The 19,328-nt window shown below is 52.0% G+C and overlaps 1 protein-coding gene across 1 annotated transcript in view; it reads right to left on the bottom strand.

The window, feature by feature from the left end:
* Positions 1-6,539: 6,539 nt before the first annotated feature.
* CAPN8 (calpain 8) overlaps positions 6,540-19,328 on the bottom strand; it is a 45,436-nt gene continuing 32,647 nt past the window's right edge. The window contains 8 exon segments of the mRNA XM_004691121.1: positions 6,540-6,563; positions 7,833-7,891; positions 8,545-8,693; positions 8,992-9,070; positions 9,073-9,208; positions 12,042-12,053; positions 15,729-15,901; positions 18,612-18,772. Coding sequence (XP_004691178.1) covers positions 6,540-6,563; positions 7,833-7,891; positions 8,545-8,693; positions 8,992-9,070; positions 9,073-9,208; positions 12,042-12,053; positions 15,729-15,901; positions 18,612-18,772 — 793 coding nt within the window.

The following is a 19,328-nucleotide window of genomic DNA, read 5'->3' as shown; positions in this document are numbered from 1 at the left end:
GACTGATGGCTCAGAACAGCTGGCTTACTCCCTTAGAGGCCGAGGAAGAGGAGAGTGACGGGCTGCCAAGGTAGGGAACGGCCAATCCCAGCAGGTGGAAGAGACCCCAGAAGTTCACAGGAGCTCAGTAGAGAGCTGAGGATGGGGTCAGACACAGCCTGAAAACCCCTCCACAGTCAGCAGCGGCTTCCTTACAAACACTGGGCTTAGTACAGGGAATTGGCTGGTTAATTTCATGCAAGGATGTGCTCGTGGAAGATGTCTCCAGAGACAGGAAAGACAGGGCTGAAGCTACCTTTTGGATCAGAATGAAACTGTGCCTTGGTGGGCAGTGGGCTACCAGAGGATCAAGTTCAGACCTGTTTTCTCTGTTTGGCTGGAAGGCTCAGACTAAATTGGATTTCTCTGAGTTTTGACACGTTAGAAGGAAGCAAAGAAACTCTCCAGCCCCTTGATCTCCTTGTTGTTCCTCAACCTTGTCATTTCTGCGCTATTTTGCTTCATCTATGGAAAGTGCTGTTCCCTTGAATATCCACCCAAATTTGCCACGTCTTTACCCCAAAGCCATATCCACAGAGAGGTCTTTCCAGACTTTCCTATTTAAAATAAAATTTAGCACTTACTTCTCTATCTAGCTCTCTCTCTGTCTCTGAAAAAGATATTCTACCTATATATCTACATAATTTTATGTTTGTATTTATTGTCTAGTTGCTTTCCTCAACTAGCATATAAGTCAACCAAGACAAGGGTTTCAGGCTGCCTTTGCTCACTGTTGTGTCCCCAAAGCCAGGTAAGGGCTAGACATTTTGTGGGGGCTCACAGTCCATGTTGGATGGATAAGGGATTATCTGTGCACCCAGATCCTCCTCCCGGCTGTGAATGACCCTCTGGCGCCATGGCAGACTCTACCACCAGAGGGCGCCAGCAGCTGAGGCACCCACTTTGCCCTGACTCCCACAACCATAGAACCTGGCTCCTTGGGGCTCAGCCTCCCCTTCCCAAGACACCAGCTCCCCAAGGGACTGCGTTTCAGCTCCATGTAATCTCGCCTCTACACTTCTAAGTTTTAATAATTCCAACCTCTTCCCCTTGTTCCCTCAGCCCTATGGCTAGTTACTCTCTGTAGCCACTCCCTCCATGAAACCTATAGTTCTTTTCCTATGTGCAATTACTAATTACAAGTATACCTAGTTAGCAACTTGTTATAATTAATTCTTTCCGTTCAAATAACTGGCGTGGTTTCTCTCTCCTGTGACAGAGGCCTCCGCCACTCAGGATAACCACCATTGCTACAGCCTTCGCACTAGTCTGTGAATGGGGGTGGGAGGAGACTCCCCCTCTCACCGCCTAAGTAGATGGGTAGGAACTCCTACTTCACACTCTCCACTGTTCCACATAGCTTTGCCTGAACCCCAAGATGAGCTAGTACCCTTGTGGCTCCCAGTTGCTGCCCCACCACCATATTGAAGCTCCTTACTTGTTTTTTTGTTTTTTTACATCATTCTTCATTTGGTGCATTTTCCCATCTCAGCTGTAATCCCCATGGGCCTCCCATCATGAAGATCCTTACTTGTACGCCCATCTCTCTCCCCAGACTGCAGTGACTCACCCAAAGGCGAGGAGTCCAGTCCGCAGCCCCACCTCTGCTCAGCATGAGTAACCTACGTTACACATAGTAGGTGCTCATTCATGTTTGACCAACCTCATAAATATTTGATAACCCAGCTAGTCCAACGTGATATGAAAGCCACTCATTTTAGTGTGCTATTCCACCTGGTATAAAAAAGGAAAATCCATGTGGCAGTAGAAACCAAACAAAGGAGGAAAAGCGAGAGACTGGAGTCTGCTGGAATCACGATGCAAAATGGGACTTTCAGACGTGAAAATGTGTCCAGCCCGCAGTGAGTCCCTCTCTTCAGGATACTGGGCTATAATTATGTTTGCATCGCATCTGCATGTGATTATTTACATTTCCATGTTGGTGTTTACCCAGCTGGCAGGGCTCCTGAGAAGTCACTCCTTCTGAGCACAGAGACTCATGCCTGGAAGGTCACTGGGGGCTGCAGAGTCCCGAGCTCCTGCAGATGACAGGCAGCTTTCCAGACTAGGCTTGCTTCTCACTCTCCATCTATCCGTCTCTCTCCCCCTCCTCCCGCTCCCCTCCCCCGGCCCCCTCTCTCCATCTCTCATTTCTGGGAGAGTGTCTATTAGAGTCACTTGTGCAATAGATAACGACCCTTTATAGCCGCTAGTGCTTCCCCTGTGTAATTAGGAAGTGCATTGTTGTGTAATTCAGAAATTAATTAGTAGTAAATGTTTCAAAAATGCAGGTGGAAGTGGGAGGCCCACTGAGCTTTATCAGCCTGCATCTGCACTGCAGCTCTGAGGCCACATTCATGGGCTTCTCCAGGACCTCGCTCCATAAAAGCCCCTCTCTGGGAGCTCTGTGGTTCTGGGGCTTGACCCAGGGTGGTCAGCAGGGCTTCACTGGCCACATGTCAAGGTGCTTTGGCCAAGTGAGAGGCGGCAGCCACAGAAGATGTCTCTCATCTGCCCCAAGAGCTCTGGAGGATCCTTGCAGCCCAGGGAATGGAGGGAGCAGGTGTTAGTTACCAAGCAACCTGAACCTCGGAAGGCCGCGGATATTGTCTTATCAGGGAAGCAGCCTGAAATTATTTCTCACTGATCTAGAAAGGGAAAGTAGCCTGGCAGGACCACGACACAGACGGTGGGAAGAAGCAAGAGGCCAAATCGGGCCCGGGGTCCTGCAGGCTGCAGCGAAGTCCTCAGAGCCAAGGCACAGCCCGAGTCCAGCAATAGCCCGCTGTCTCCAGGTAGCCTCGTCCCCTGCTGGTCCTTCCCTCTGCAATGCCTTTCCCTCTCATCTGCAGGGTGTGCACAGTACCTAGGACACAGCTGATGCTTAATGAACATTTACTGAATAAATGAATGAATGAAGTCCCCACTCCTCGTATCCATCCCGCATGAAGCCTGATCATTTTCCCGAATAGCGTTAACTTCTCTCTTCTCCTGACACCTCTGTCCCTCTTTCGGCCCAGATGGTTGTTACCTGTGACTGTCTGTCTCCCCTTTTAAACTGCAAGCTTCTTGGAGACAGGGGCTGGCATAATCATCTTTGCGGCCCTCCCAGCATCTCCCAGGGCAGTATGTAGTTCTGCCTGCTGAGAGCCTACCCATTGTTCTGGGTGAGCTGCTTCACAGGCTGGACTGCAATCCCAGGACAACCCAACCCTTACCCGGGACTTGAGCTCTCTAAAGAAAATGCCATTTTCTGATGCTACTATATATTTTTGATAACCAGACTACCCCCTAAAGTAGTTGAAAACTATAGGCCTTAAAAATAAAACTACGGTTGCAAGTTGGTTTGAATATAATTTAAATACAGGCAGCCACGCCATATTTGAAAAACAAAGGATTGAGTTAAAGAACTTTCTTTTTTGAGATCAACAAAATTAAAAGGCAGTCCCTGGAAATGGGAAAAGAGAATTGCAAATCCCATGTCTGACAAGGGATTAATACCTAAAATAGATAAGGAACTCATACAGCTCAACAGCTAAACAAATAATTTAATTTTTAAAAGGTCAAAGGGCTGGAATAGACTTTTTTTCAAAGAAGATCTATGAATGGCCAACAAACACATGAAAAGATGCTCAATAGCATCATACCAAAACCACAATGAGATACGACCTCACACGTACTAGAACCGTCATCAGAAAGACAACAGGTGACATTATTGTTGAGGATGTGGGAAAAGGGAGCCTTTGGGTGCTTTTGGCAGGAGTGTCAACTGTTGCAATCACAATGAAAGCAGAACGAAGTTACCTCAAAAAATTTAAAATGGAGATTACAATTGAGATGAAAAAAAATGTACAAAATGATGTAAAAATAAACTATTATATATAAAAAAATATTTTAATGCGAAAACTTTTTTAAATCTACACTAAAAAAATTTAAATAGAACTACCCTATGATCCAGCAATTGCCATTTCTGGGCACTTACCTGTAGGAATAAAATAATCTCCTCACGAGATATCTGCACCCCCATATTTATCACAGCATTATTTGCAATAGCCAAGACGAGGAGGTACTCCAAGTGTGGACCAGCAAATGAAGAGGTGGTTTGTGCAGACACAGTGAAGCACGAGCCCCCCACGAAAGGAGGCCCGCTGGCCGCTCGCCTGAGGTGGGTGGGGCTCAGGGCAGACACGGGTGAAACACACCAGCAGGGAAAGACAGACGCTGCATGAGCTCTCTTAGAGTGGAAGCTAAAGAGGAAAATATCCTAGAAAAAGATCAGATTTGGGGTCAGCAGAGGGGGGTGCCAGCTGCCGCTATAAGGTGGGCAAGGCCTGGGGTGTTGTCACATGAGGGGAAAGAACATGTTTCTCTTTTTCGTATCTGTATGAGAATGTTAACTAGACTTAGTGTCCTGATCATGTCATACTATATGACAGTCATTATACGTCTTACACGGACACAGTGCTGCATGTCCGATCTCTCATCACAACAGGGAGGGCGGGGGGGGGGGGGCCGAGGCAACGAGAAGGCAGTTCAAGTTTTCAAGAGCAGTGATTTGATCAAATGAGAGCACCAAGTTGTAAAGGTCAAAAAGTAGATAAAGAGGTGGGCCTCCCTGGCGCAACAGGTTAGGACTCAGCACTGCAAGCTGGCGGCAGCCACTTCAGTGCAAGTTCAATCCCCGCCCTGGAGGTGACCACATGGCGCGGCAGACCTCTCCTGACCCACCCGCTGCTCCCCTCAGCAGTGTACTTCATCGATCTGCCTGTTCTGCCCCCCACTCTGTCTCTGGTGAAGCCTCTCACAGCCCCTGTACCTCTCGCCTGTACCCCAGTTCTGTATGAATAAATAAATACATCTTTTAAAAAAAAAGTAGATAAAGAGGAATTAAATTAGGTTGAATCTTCCTGAGCTGAGGGCCTACGGTATTTTAGATTGATAGCAAAGACTGTTTCATTCCTAAAATAAAAAGTGTGGGGGGGAGAGGACCTAGTCAGTGAGGGGCAGCAGGAGCCGCTGGGGCTGCTGAAAACACACCTGCTAAGTTCTGCCAGTGGAAGCTCTGAGGACGGAAGTTCCCTCAGACGCCTAATTAGCAAAGAACCACTCTTGTCTGGAACCCACAGGCTGCCAGAGTGAACAGCTCTCCCTTGCCGCCATCGCATGAGCTGAACTCCCTGCACTGACGCAACCCCAGAGCCGTCTCTAAGGGGTGAAGCTCCAGAGCGCCTACTTCCCCTCAGTCAAGGGCCTGTCCTTATTCCCCACTGGGCCTTGGGAGAACTGAAGGCAGCATTCAAGCAGTCGAGACATTTTCCATATTGATGAATGTGCACCCAGCGGAGGGTTCATGTAACTCTACTTCCAGAAGCAAAAAGTTCAACTTTCATCACACTAACACCGTGGCCAAGGCCTGCACCTGTGTTTCTCCCTGTAGTAGTTCACCATTATGGTGGCCCCACCAAATTCATATATCAGGACCGTCCCCTCACCTTCTATGATGGAGTTAAGAAGTGGGGTCTGGGGGCAGGGGTAGATAAGGTGAGGCCCCAGGGTGGGGCCTTCATTAAGGGGATTCATGTCCTTTACAAGACATGGGAGGATCTGCCTTCCCTCTTCACTCTGCTTTGTGAGGCTACAAGAAGAAATCAACACACTGTGACCTGGAGGCGGACTGGTTTTGCCTGAACCCAACAATACTAACACCCTGATCTTGGCCTTCCAACTTCCAGAATTGTGGGAAGTAAATTTCTGCCATTTATAAACCACCCATCTGTGGTGCTTTGTTATGGCAGCCTAGAGGACTAACCCTAAGGCCTACACTCCAAAGTCTGCTTGTGAACCAATCCGTCCCCACTTAGCCATGATGACCCTGGGCTGTGGCATATGTCTTCTGACCTCAGCAATGGCCCAGGTGCTCAGCAGTGAATCAAACTCGCCTGAATTGCATTTTCCCTCTAGTTTTTTATCCAGTAAGAACGGCCCTCAGTAAGAATTACCCTTAGACTCCAAGCAGCAGCTTCTTTTCACAACCTCTCCCAGACGCAAGTGAGAAAAGTTGACAGGCCCAGCTGCCCATCCCCAGAGCCTTCTTGGGGGCCCAGCCAGCCGGCTTCCCTGCAGGCAGCCCCAGAGGCAGCCCCATCTGTAGTGAGCTGTTTCTCCAAAACTCACCCAAGCAACTTTGTGCCACGTCACCTGCCAAGATCATCTTTTCCTAAAACGTGAGAGGCCCAGGCAGGGCCTGCCCCAGATTGCATATCACTAGGGAAAGGCAGAAACCATTTGGGCCACAACTGTTAGTGATTCTGTCCCCCCACTATCAGCTTAAATGCTGCTGGAGAGATTCAAGTTTCCCCAGACTGCGGAGGGACAGTCTGGGATCTCCGGGAGAGAAGATGAGAAGCCAACAACTTCTCCAGGATGAATGTTCTCCTGGAGGGGGAGAAGGAAAGAGGAGGCCTGGCTGGCAGGAAGCCTCACGATGACCAAAGCTGGGGTCAGACCAACACACAGCACAGCCACTGCAAGAGAAGAACAGGTAAGGCCTGCTTCCCCGGGAGCAGGCGGGATTTTGCCAGAGACACGCTTCTGCCTCACAGGGTGCGACCTTTCCAACCTTTCCGGTACCTGCCTTGCTCGGTAGTAGGAGGCAAGGAAGCCCTTTACTAAGTTTTTACTAAGTTTCCTTTTCTTTTATTTTAATGTTTATTTATTTATGCATACAGAACTGAGGTACAGGCCAGAGGTGCAGGAGTGAGAGGATTCACCAGTGACAGAGAGGGGACAGAACAGGCAGATCAAAGAAGTGCACTGCTGAGGGGAGCGGCGGGGAGATAGGAGAGTTTTGCCGCGCCATGTGGGTCACCTCAGGCTGGGGACTGAACTCGTGCTGAAGCGGCTGCTGCTTGCTTGCTGTGCTGTGTCCTAAGCCGTTGCGCCACCAGCAAGGGCCACTACTAAGGTTCTACCTCCTAAGCCAGAACACCTTAGAAGGGTGACTTGGGAACTGCCATACCCAAGGGGATCCCAAAACAGGTGTGTGTAGGAAAAATAGATACCTACGTCTATATTCAGGTTCACACTATTGCCCAGGGGGCAGGCACCCACAGACACAGCTCTAGGAATGGCTTCCCCAGATCCCTAAAAGGGGGGCGATGACATTTCCATTTGAGAGGAGAAAGGGGTGTACCCAGGCCACTCGGGAGAGACACGGATAACCTGGTGCTCTAACTTCACTGCCTCTGAAGCAGACTCAGGGTAATGCCTCCCTCTTGGCTTGGGGCCTGGGGACATTTCTGGACCTGTGTCCCCACAGTCCAGTGAAGGCCCCTGTGAGGCTTCACGCAGCCTCACAGGGGAAGCACCATGGCGTCTTCTGCATAAAACTTGTACACAGGGACACACACATTTACTTTGCATTTTCATTCTACCTTGTTGCAATCTAATTTTTGCTTCTGCTGCCCTTCTATATGTCAATCTAAGACATTTGATCTTAGAAATCAGATGCATTAAATTGTACCCACCACCCACAATTCCACTCACATTAGGATTGGCATCTTTAGTATGATTTGACATGAAGCTAGTTTTATCTTTAAGATAATAATAATAAATAAAACTATTTGAGTGACTGCATAACGATCACTTTCTCCTCCCTAACGCTTGACACAGAATGCGCACCGTATTCACACGGAAGTAAGACAGGTGAATATGAATAAACACCATTGGGTACCTAGACTGTCCAGGAATGTCAAGTACCATCAGCAAGCAGTTCATCAAAATTCAAGCCATACCTCAGTCAGGGAGAGATGGACACCACCATTCTGGCCCTGAACCAGAAGCCTGAACATTTCTAAAATGCCAGAGAGAATGAGCTTATCTAGGGGTGTTTCTGGACATTAGAACAGCAGGGAGCTGCCTCTGCCCCCCACTCCTACCTGGCACCCTTCCTCTTCCCTGCAACTGCCCCGCCAAGTGCCCACCTAATTGTGGGGCCCTGAGCGGTCAGCTCTGAATCCAGCATTCAGGTTGAGTTGCAGGACAGACAGAGGTTGCACCACTGTGGGTAACTCCGTCCCTTCGCTTGCTCTGTAAGGCTGACCTTCTCTATTACAGCTTACCAGCTGCCCCTCGTAGAAGGAAATCTTCCTTCATTGACTACTGGAGTAGGTTCCAAGGCCCAGCGGGGCAAGAGATTACCTGGCCCCCTACGAGGGGACATAGGTCCTCAACGTGGCCCCCTGGAGCACAGATGTGACCAGACACTAGACGCACCAGGGGCCAGTTGCTGTGACAGGAAGAAGGCAGCACTGGGCGTCCGATTCTGAGGCCTCCTGCGAAAGCGGCGTCTGCTGTGACAGCCTGGGCTTCCTTCAGCCCCTGCCGCTTCCGCTTCTCCGAGGGAGGCATCCATGGGCCTCCCCAAGGCACCGGCCGGCTCTGCCCCTGGCCCCGCCACTCCCTGCACCTTGGGAGACACGGGTGGGCCTAACGGAGGAGACTCACTAAAGAGGGTCTCCAGGTGGATCACGCAGGCCATGAAGCTGTTGAAGTCCAACACGAGCTTGCTGCAGGCGTACCGCTTGGTGATGGTCCGCTGCACCTGGCTATTGAGGGTAAAACCTGAGAACAGAGGGCCTGGCATCATGGGTGGCCTGGAGGGCAGAGGAATGAGGTGGGTGAAGTCACCTTTGACACCCTGTACCCTTACTCCTCTAAAATCAGCTTCGATCTCACCTCCTCCATGAAGCCCTCCCACAGACCAAAGTGGAGGAGGCAGGAGGGGAACTGAGCGCAGGACCCTGGGGCCCCCAGTGTCGTGTTTTACCACTTTCTCTGGGAAGCATCAGCTGGAGTGGCTCACCCACAGTGACAGGGACCTGTCAGGGTCCAGCCAATTCCCTGCAGTCCTGGGCACTAGATTCCCCCACCACAGAGGCCACGGGCACACACAGGGCCTTGGCCTTCTTTTCCGAGAACATCCTCAGGCAGAAGTCGCCATTCAAGCCCTTGAAGGGCTTGAAGGTGGACGCACCACCAGGTACTCCCCTGGGAGCAGCCGCAGCCGGCCTGAGACCTCCCGCAGGTTGATGTGGGTGCTGGAGCAGGCCAGGGGCTGGTGGCGCAGGAAGAAGTCCCGGCCCAGGGACACAACCGTGTGACTCTCCAGCTACACAATGTAACAGTCAATTTCTCCTGAAAGCCTGAGAGATGAGGGCTGCAATGTTGAGGGGGTCTCACACATTGGTTTGGGATTGTGGATTTTTGTTTAAAGATTTATTTATTTATTTATTTATTTATTTGTACATACAGAACTGGGGTACAGGCCAGAGGTGCAGGGGCCGTGAGAGCATCCACCAGAAACAGAGTGGGGAGCAGAACAGGCAGATCAATGAAGAACACTGCTGAGGGGAGCAGCGGGCAGATCAGGAGAGGTCTGCTGCACCATGTGGGTCACCTCTGGATCAGGCAGGGATCGAGCTCATGCTTAAATGGCTTTAGCTTCTTAGTGCTGTGCTTTAACCCACTGTGCCACCAGGGAGGGCCCAGGGATTGTAGATTTTCAACATTAGCTTAGGGGTCAGAGGTCTGGGTTCTGTCATGACTCCCATGTGTCATCAACAAGCATGCTTTGCACGCCTCCTGGGTGCCAGGACCAGTGTGACTCACCCACCTTGACTGTGACCTTGATCTGACTCTTTGCTCTCGTCCAGGCAAATGAAGGGCTGGACACTAGAGTCTCCTGTGTGCACTCAGCCTCTCTGGATATTCGTCTCTCTGAGTCACCCACCACTGAGTGCAACAGATTAATTTTGGGACTGTCCCTGGTACCAGGACAGTGGCATTGAGCTCCCTGGGACAGACTTGTGGCTGGAGAAGTGAGCTAAAATCCTGATCCTCAGCAAAAGCGGTCGGGAAACCTGCTCATCTTTGCCTCACTGGAAAACTTGCTGTCTAAAGCAACAGAGTCGGTCAGGCTGGGAGGCGGAGAGAGGGTGGCCACAGCCAGGCCTGGTGTGGGCTTCTTCCTGGCCTCCCTCAAGGCCATGGCTCACCTCAGAGAGGGGATGCACCCTGTGACCCGTCTGTTTGTTGGAGGGAGGAGGAGGCTGAGGGGTGTGACACAGATTAATTAGTGACTGCAGAGTGCTTTGAAAACACAGGTGCCATCGTTATCATTGCTGTGATTAAGCCTCCACACTGCAGCATATCTCATGATCCATCTTCATCAAGGTGCCTGTGACAGAGGGCAGGTGTGCAGAAGCAGCCAGGCTGTGACCGGTGTGTGACCCAGAGTGGACAGTGCCCAACGATGGGCCAGGATCTCTCTGAATCACAGGTTTGTTAAGCAGGGGACAAAAGCAGAACCACCTGCCCGCTGTCCTGACCAGGTTCTCACAGGGCACCCCGTGCCCTCTGCCCTGGTCACTCTCTCCTGGACACCAGGGCAGCCACAGAGCTTGGAATGTTTAGACTCTGGGTGAAAGAACACTGGACCAGGCCAGCGAGGCCGAGGCCAAGGTCTATCGTGGGGCAACCATTCTCTTGCCATCCCTGATGCCAGCAAAGGAGGAAACAGGGAGCCAGGGACAAAGTGCTCGGGAGAGGTGAATGGTGATGCAAACTTCAATTTGTGTTGGGTTGGGAAAGGGACAAGCTGAGTTCTAACAAGAACCTGTGGAGGGACGGACGGGAGAAGCCTTCCCTGGAAGCCCAGGCAGAGCAGAGGACCTCGAGGCAAGAACTAGGCGCTCTGACCTCAGACTCCAAACAGGATGAGCTACCAGCCCTCCATGCTCCCCTTGGCATGGCCCAGCCAGGAGTGACAGGGAGGGCAGCTTCCACTGAAGTGGCTCTCTAAGTACAGGCCCAAGTCCAGCACAAGCATCCCTGAGACCTTGCTAGAAATACACATTCTTAGGCTCTAGCTGGACCTGTAGAACCGGAAGCTGTGGGTCGGGCCAAGCATCTGTGCTTTCTAAACCTTCCAGAGAGTCCGAAGCAATGGTTTGAGAACCGTGGACCCAAAGACCATCTGCACTGGCACAGCAAAGGATCCCCCGGGACAGCCTGAGGACACTGGGGTGTGTTAGGGGCAGGGTGGGGTCTCCGTGCATGAGCATATGACCTCTCATATGTGAGGGGACATTTCTGATGGGAGCCACCACTGGGGTTTGCATGTAATTACTTAGAGCTCTTTCACCTAGAATGAAACCGCGCTCTTGTGAGCCAAAACACAGGCAAGGCTGCAGCCTGTTAGCCTGCAGCTCACTGGCACACGCCCCACAGCCGGCCACGCAGGAGGAACCAAGAGCAGCAGAGGAAGGCTGCAGCAGGAGACGCAAGTTTTATAGGTTGAGTGCAATTAACTCCCGCTGGGGAGCCCCAGACAGAAAAGAGGTTCTCAGCTGCCCACTGGAATCACCCAGAGAGTCTGATCTAATTGGTCTGGGATACAGCTTGGGCATTGCGAGTTTTTTAGAGCTCCCCAAGTGAGTCCAGCGTGCAACCAGGGCGATACCCCCCGGACAGGACGTGCGCTCACCCCCAGCCAGGCCAGCACCTCCAGGACAGCTGCCGGGCTCTTCCCGGCCATGACCAAAGCGGACAGGACAGCTGGGGGGATCCCCAGGTGTAAGCATGACAGAGAGGACTTGTAATCCCTGCAGAGGTGCAGGGAAAGACAGGAGCCAAAAAGATAAAGTCGGCGCTTCCTCTTCTTCTCAGAGACCAGGGTCCTGACTCCGCTGGCCTCATAACCGGGGCCCAGGGGTGTGCTATGGGCTTCCTGCTCAGATCCAGCCCCCCACTCCCACCCTGGCACCCAGGGCAAAGGTCGCGTGTCTCCTGCCACAGGGTCCCAGCAGATGGGACTCAGGATCGTCCTTACCAGTCTCGGGGTTACCAGCTCTGAGCAGGAGCCCGCTTGTGCCAGAGGGAGCATGTGGTGCCGTGACAGCGGCTGTGCTCTTTCTTACCAACGGGAGGACATGTCTGCGAACCTCTCTGGGGACCTACAGGGCAGGAGAAAAGAGCAGGTCCCCAGGAACCTGAGGTTCTTCTCCCTTCACGCTCTGCCTCCCCCGACCCTGCTGAGGGCTGTGCAGCCCCAAACCATTCCTAGGTGCGAATCCCTGGGGAGGAAGCTCATGCTGAAGTGAGAGACTAATCAGCACTTCCCAACTCTAAGTCACTGATGAATTTCAAAGCCATCTGTAGCCTACTGTGCTCTAGAAACCTGCAAGGGAAAAAAGGCTCCATTGTCTCTTAGTTTTATTCTGGTAATCTATGCCACAATCTATACCAAGAGCCTTAGTTCTTCAGGGGCGTAACCTTGGGGTTTCCCGAGCGCTAATCCCTTACAGAGCTTCAGGCCCAACCTGCAGGCCGGCCATCGCTGGTGCTGACCTTGGCGATGCTGATGGGTCCAAGACCGGGCACACGAGCCTAGCTGAGGCCATTACAGACTTCACCGGAATTTCAGAGTGGAACTAAGGGAAAGCAGCCTCTTCTTTCCGGCCGTGATGTTAGGGAGACTAACGAAGCCTGATCTAGGGCGGCACTGGCACCAGGGAGCTTCGGGGCAAAGGGTCCTGAGAACACGCAGGTCGCATGTCCCAGCCCCCCAAGCCTTCCCTGCCTTTGGTGACATGAACTGCTAAATTCCTTCTTCACTGGCCCAGGGTCTGTTTGTAACTAGAAATGCTGCCTCTCACAAGAAACCACTCTCAGAGCCGGAGTGGGAATCTCCCGTGCCATCAGGGCAGAGGGGCCATGCCCGTTTGTCCCTGCCACACAGTCTCTTTTTCAGAAGAGCAGAAAGGACATTGGTGGTGGCTTAGGTCTGTGGGGAAAACAATGAGAAAACTTGGCAGCCCACTCCTCAGGCGCCCCCACCGGGAGCTGGCAGCAAGAGGTAGAAAAAGCCCCAGGTCATCGTTGAGTTTAATCCCAGAGTCGCCCACGCAGAGGCTGGCTATCGGGGAGAGCAGAGGTCCGCATGGCGTCTGCACGTCCCCCCGAAAGCCTTCACCCAGCCAGGTCTAACCGCCCTGGCCGCCCACGGCCACACGCCCACTGCCCTGAGCCCTGACCCACCCGCCAAGGGTCAGAGCAGGGCCTGAGTCTGCCAGGCAGGCTCTGGGTGGCACAAACCCGGAGCAGCAGCCAGGGCAGCGGGCCAGCGCCCACCGGTGGGTGAAGGCACAGCCGCCCTTGAAGGCGGATCCCGAGTGCAGAGGCAGGAGCCTGCTGTCAGTGTGGGAAGGTAAAGCTGAGTGAGAGGCAGGCAAGCCGGCCTCTCCAGCTCCAGGGGCCCTTCTCAACCAGTGTCAGACTTTCAACCTCAAACGAGACTCCAGTTTGCAGTTAAAGTCAGAGAAGGCAGAGACAGGGGTCAGAGAACAGTACCCCTATACTCCCAATACCTCAGTAACCCCAATACCTCATTACTACCCAAGAACCTCCGCTGACCCCAGGAGCCCCCCCCCACTTCAACCCTTGAGCTCCATGTATAATCCCAAATACACCCTATAAATAATATATACACCCCTTTCCTATGATCCCTATATCCCTCCCTACCACTCCAGGAACTCCCTATACTCTCCCTACAACCCTAGGTCCTCCTGCAAACTCCCCCACAATCTCTATACCCCCCCCAACAACTCCTACACCCCTTCTCTACACCCCCAGGAACTCCCAGCAACCCCTCACTGCCCCCACCTCCCATAACCTAACTTTAAAACTGCTTGTGTTCACAGATGTCACAGACTAAATGATATGCCTCTGGCTATAAGAAGGAGATTTGTAAATCACATACATGGGGGTATTTCATAAGCAACTATAATTTGATGTCTGAAAAATTGACAAGCTTTTTATATTACTTATGAGAGCAAATGCCAAGCTAGCCAAGCTATTTCGGTGCGTTAGCTCATGTCCCTCTGCAAGAATGCTTTGCTGATCTGGTTTTATATGGCAGGGTCAAGATCAGAACTGGGATCCCCTCCCTGGGGAGCCCACCCCTCAGCCACGCCTACCTCTGCTGGCTGGCATGTTCTCTCTTTTCCACCTTTGAAATCCAGCTTGTCCCTTGAAGCCCTGATCAAGTCTCCTCCGGGCAGCTGCTCCTCCCCAAGGAGCCCTTGCCCCATCATGGCATCCCTACCCTGGCAGACCTGCCCTACTCTCCCGCCATTACTTGACGGTGTGTCCGATGTTCCCGCCTCTGGCCTGTTCCTGAGTACCCTAGGGCAGTCAGCATGTGCCAGGCCTCTGTGTCTCTGTTTTCAGCACAGGCCTTGGCCTACGGAAACTGCTCACGACAGTGTGTTGAACTCATATGCATATAGTTGGTGCCTCTGCTGGTTCTTACCCCAATAAGCGAAGAACCTGGCTTGTTGCTATTTATATTCTAAGTAAAGATGGAAGGGTACGAGGCTGATTTATTTGAAATTCTTTTGTCCTGCTGTTAAGCAGCATTTTTCCAACTTCCACTTGTCCAACAAAAAAATACTCTAACAACGTCCCAAGTTCCAGAATAGGCAGAAGAAAGGGTGGAGGTAGCAAATGCCAAGCTAGCCAATTTTCCTTACTGGTGTTTTATTATAGTGCTTCCTTGTCATGTGGTAATTTATACGAGTATGGAGCCTCCAGCCAGCTCTTGGTCTTCCTGATTAGAGTTGTATTTTTCCCAGGAAATTCATTTTTAACAAAACTATACAAAAACATCCACCACAAGTCCCTCCAGAATTTGTTATAAGCATCTTTTCCCATGTAAAAATGTGGATTCCAGTGTGTTCCTGGTGAGGCCTGTCAAAGCTGGAAGGTCTTGCCTTGACATATCTGTGAGGCTGTGAAGCCCACAGCAGGTTGGCTACCAGCATAAACTGGTATGTAGAGCCAGGCACTGCCACCTGAGACCAGTGTCACTTGGGTACCCCAGTCCAGAAACCCTAGAACTAAACAGAGCCAGCACCTTGTCCCAGCCCAAACCCTGTGTGTTCCAACAAGGACCTCAAGGTACCCAGAGAGGGAGAGTGTATCGGTATATGGATCCCATATCTAGCCTTCCTCCCCCCACTCTATAATACCCCTCATATTCCTGGGGTCACCTCAATTGCCTATGCTCCCCCATGTTCTTGTCCCCTGCCCAAGTGCAATAAGCATGTTTTCGCTGAGCCCTCTGGGACAGGCAGTTTCATGAGCGACAGGTCTCAATGTTAATGGCAGGGATTAAGCCAGAGGGATAGACCTTTCAGTGTGGAATTCCAACCTCAGGAAGGGAGAAACATTTCAGGGGAAAAAAAGAGTGCTTGGGGCCCTCCCTTGTGATGCTACAGGTTAAGGCACAGCACTGCAAGCTAGCATCAGCTGCTTCAGTGTGAGTTCTATCCCCAGCCCCAGAGGTGAACACATGGCGTGGCAGACCTCTCCTGACCTGGCCGCTGCTCCCCTCAACAGTGTACGTGGTCAAACTGCTTCTTCTGCTCCCCACTCTGTGTCTGGTGAATCCTCTCACAGCCCCCGCACCTCTGCCCTATACCCCAGTTCTGTGTGCACAAATAAATAAATCTTTAAAAAAAAAAAAAAAGAATGCTTGATTAGGAATATTCAAATAATAGGCAAGTTGCGTCCCCATCACTGGCCAAACATTCTCAGGGTGTGGCGAAGGCCCCGCGGCGGGGGGGTACCTGGTACACGGCATAGCCAACGCTCAGCAGGCCTTGACCAAGCCTCTTCTGTCGCCAGCAATTCTTCTGCATCAGACCCAACAGCACAGTACAGCAGAGCACACTACCGGCCTCCTCATTGTCATGCACCTCATCCAAGCGGATTTTGAACTGGGGATTGGTCCAGTAAGTGGCTGGAAGTCACCCAGAAGATGGTGGTTCCCCCGACCATAGAGGGTGAGGAAATGGGAGAGAATAAAATGAAAGGGAAGAGCCTTAGTCATCCCAGTGAAAGCTTAAGTCTGGGCAAACTGTCTGGGAAGAGGCTCAGCAAGTGAGCCTCCCTCCCCACACCCGCAGACACGTCCCCAGAGGGGGCTCTGCTCATCTGTCTGATCACCCAGACAAGCTGGCCTGGGCCCTAAGGCAACACTGAAGGGCGCACTGGCTCCTGGGAGATGGCTAGCACCTTGCTCTCAGCGCCTGGACTGTGAACACAGACCCACCCCAGAGAAAGGCAGGTGTCTGAGTAGACAAGCCTGTCCCTGGCCAGATGAGGACAAAGTTCAGAGGTGGTAGACTGCCTAGAGGCCTCGGCCACAGGCAAGAAGGTTAAGGAGGATTCTCGGCCCCTGGAAAGACCCACTGCTGTTCTCCCTGAGAGAGGCCCAGTCCAGATCCAACCCGAGACCTCGGACCATCAGTCCAGGGGCCTCATGGATGGCCTCGGTGTTGCCTACGCTGATGAGACACAGTCTTGCAAGAATAACACATTTAATAATGCAGGAAGAAGAATAATTGGCAATTAAGACATAGGCCTGCCACACCACCTATGGATACTTAAAAGACTTTCATTTCAAAGATAACTTTTTAAATGAGCTCTCACAAAAGTGCCTAGATAAGCAAGGCAAAAAGTGCCTAGATAAGCAAGGCACAGAGAGGTTAAATACGTCCTCCGAGGTGCACAGCAGTGGAGGCTAAATGAGGAAGCTGGGCCACAGGCATCTCCAGACCAGGCCTTTACAGTTTCAATAATGATGCTCCCCTGGGGAGAGGAAGGTGCTGGGGGAGGGCAGTTCCTACAAGCTCTAGTGAAGATCCACCTTGATGACATAACAAGGCATTCGCATGTGACCACCAGACACTGATGACTGCATTTTCTTGACAATAAGATTACATATCCTGGCCCTTCCTGGTGGCGCAGCGGGTTAAAGCACTGCACTGAGAATCTAAAGCCGCTTCCGCATGAGTTCGATTCCCGCCTGCCCCGGAGGTGACCACATGGCGTGGCAGACCTCTCCTGACCCGCCCGCTGCTCCCCTCAGCAGTGTACTTCGTCAGTCAGCCTGTTCTGTTCCCCACTCTGTCTCTGGTGAAGCCTCTCACCGCCCCTGAGCCTCTGGCCTGTACCCCAGTTCTGTATGCACAAATAAATAAATCTTAAAAAAAATAAAAAAAAAAAAGATTACATATCCAATTCTGCCTTCCCAGAATCTTTATTTCCCGATTCTTTCATTCGGGGCACAAGTGTGTGGATTTGAAAGCCAGACGTCTGTCGATTCCAGAGGAGACAGAAACTTCTGTAACGCCTCTTCCTGTATCGTTACCAAAGGAGATCGACCCAGCTCTTCGAGACAGCTAGCTGGCGGCACAGATGGGGTGGTGATTTCGGCACACAAATACCTTAGGCACCCCCTACAGTTCTGAGCTCCCAAAATGATGCATGCAAATTTCCTACTCATTTTCTAAGAGCTTGCTAATGGTGAGCATATTTTAATGTCTCCCAAATGCAACATTACTGCAATCCCTACATTTTTCTGTTTACTCTTTAACAGAACTGGAGGAAGAGAATGGGTCATAAAAATAATACATCCATTTGCACAACATTACAGTTTACAAAGCCCTTCCAGAGGTGGGTATTATCTCTCCACTTTGAGAATTAAGAAACTGAATAGGAATGAGAAGGACCCTTCCAGGGCCTCTCAGGACTCTCTCTGTGGCCAGAAATGGGTGCTCTGTGCTGGATGGAAGTGAAGGGGGCGCAGCTGGTCAGACCTAGCCCTGCATGCAGGTGGGATTTCAGCGCAAGGCCGGCCAGGGCTCACCTGAGCAGGAAGCCCTGCCCTCGGGCTTCCAGTCTACAGCTAAATCCATCAACCTGTGACCAGAGGTACTTCGAGGCCTGGGGAGGTGGGGATGGAAAGAACAGGTTTTGCTTCTTTCATTTCTCCTTAGAGATGCGAGGTCATTTTTTTTTTTTTTGCCTTTGGAGTTTCTTCCTCTGGTGTTTTCTCAGCTGACTCCACCTAGGAGGAGCCTACATACGTACACATTAGGGAGCTGCAGAGAGCCAGGAAGGTGCCCCACCTTTAGTAAGATGAGGGGTTAGTGCAGAGGCGGTAGCTCGCACCAGACTACCTGTTGATTCCCACGGGAGCAAGACATGACCATCAGGCACCTGCACGCTCAGACCCCTCCACCTCCAACTCCGCGCAAACACAAAGCAAAGCCATCACTGCGGGGACAGACCTGTGCCCCTGCAGCACACCACAAGCCACCTGCCTCTGAGTTCAGTGGGTGGTTATCAGCCCGCGGCATGGGGTGGGGTGGGGAGGGCCGAAACCCAAGAAAACACCAAGACGCCTGGGGGCGAGTTGCCAAGAACATGGTTAGTACAAAGAAACATATCCTGGGGGGCGGGTCCAGGGGGTGAAGCCACATCAGTTAGAACACACAGAAGCTGAAGAATGGGGTGACCTAGACGAGACAGCCCCCGCCGCCCCTACTGGTGCCCAAGCCCGTGGGAGCCAGGGAGCAGATTCCAAGGCATTGCCGGAGAGGCGCGTGATAAGACAGCCAGCTCTGCTGACAAGCCAGAAGCGGTGGGGCCGCCCTGTGCCTCACCTGGGTAGTTCTGGCAGCCCCCTGTGGAGGAGCCTCGTGCCCAGCGGCCGTTGAACAGGACCAGGTTCCACTTGTGTGCCTTCTCGCTGCTCAGAGAGTCGGGGGACAGGTTGCAGATCTCCAGGCGAGAGAACTGTCTCAGGAAATCCAGAAATGACATCCTGGGGGGCAGAGGCCAAGGGCTTTTGTCAAGAGAGGTGGGCTGGGAAGGGGATCCGAGGTTTGCCTACCCGGCACAGGCAGGACACAGGCCCTGGCCAGCTCCTCTCTCCTGCGGCCCACTGTCCAGGTTGCTTGGTATATGAGCGTCTCCATTCCTCCTAAGCATCCTCACTAACATGTCTAACCCACCTGCAAAGGGGTGAATCAGAAACTGCAAGAGACCTCGGGAAATAATCCCAACAAAACCAGTGCCTCCAGGTTGGTGACATCCCAGGCCTACAAAAGGCTTTCTCCTATTTCATTCGGACCCATGGCCAGCATCGAGATGTCCTCGGAGCCGTTTCATATGCAAGGGTGTCCTTAACCAACCAAGGGAGCAAGTTATCTTCTTTCTTTTCTTTCTTTTTTTTTTTTTAAGACTTATTTATTTAGGCCCTCCCTGGTGGCGCAGCGGGTTAACGCACAGCACTAAGAAGCTAAAGCCACTTCAGCATGAGTTCGATCCCCGCCTGCCCCGGAGGAGATCCACAGGGAACAGCAGACCTCTCCTGACCC

Source organism: Condylura cristata, unplaced genomic scaffold (assembly GCF_000260355.1).
Source record: "Condylura cristata isolate star-nosed mole 26May11 unplaced genomic scaffold, ConCri1.0 scaffold00030, whole genome shotgun sequence".
Classification (NCBI taxonomy): Eukaryota; Metazoa; Chordata; class Mammalia; order Eulipotyphla; family Talpidae; genus Condylura; species Condylura cristata.
The sequence above is the reverse complement of the archived record's forward strand: the minus strand, read 5'-3'. Positions and strand labels throughout refer to the sequence as shown.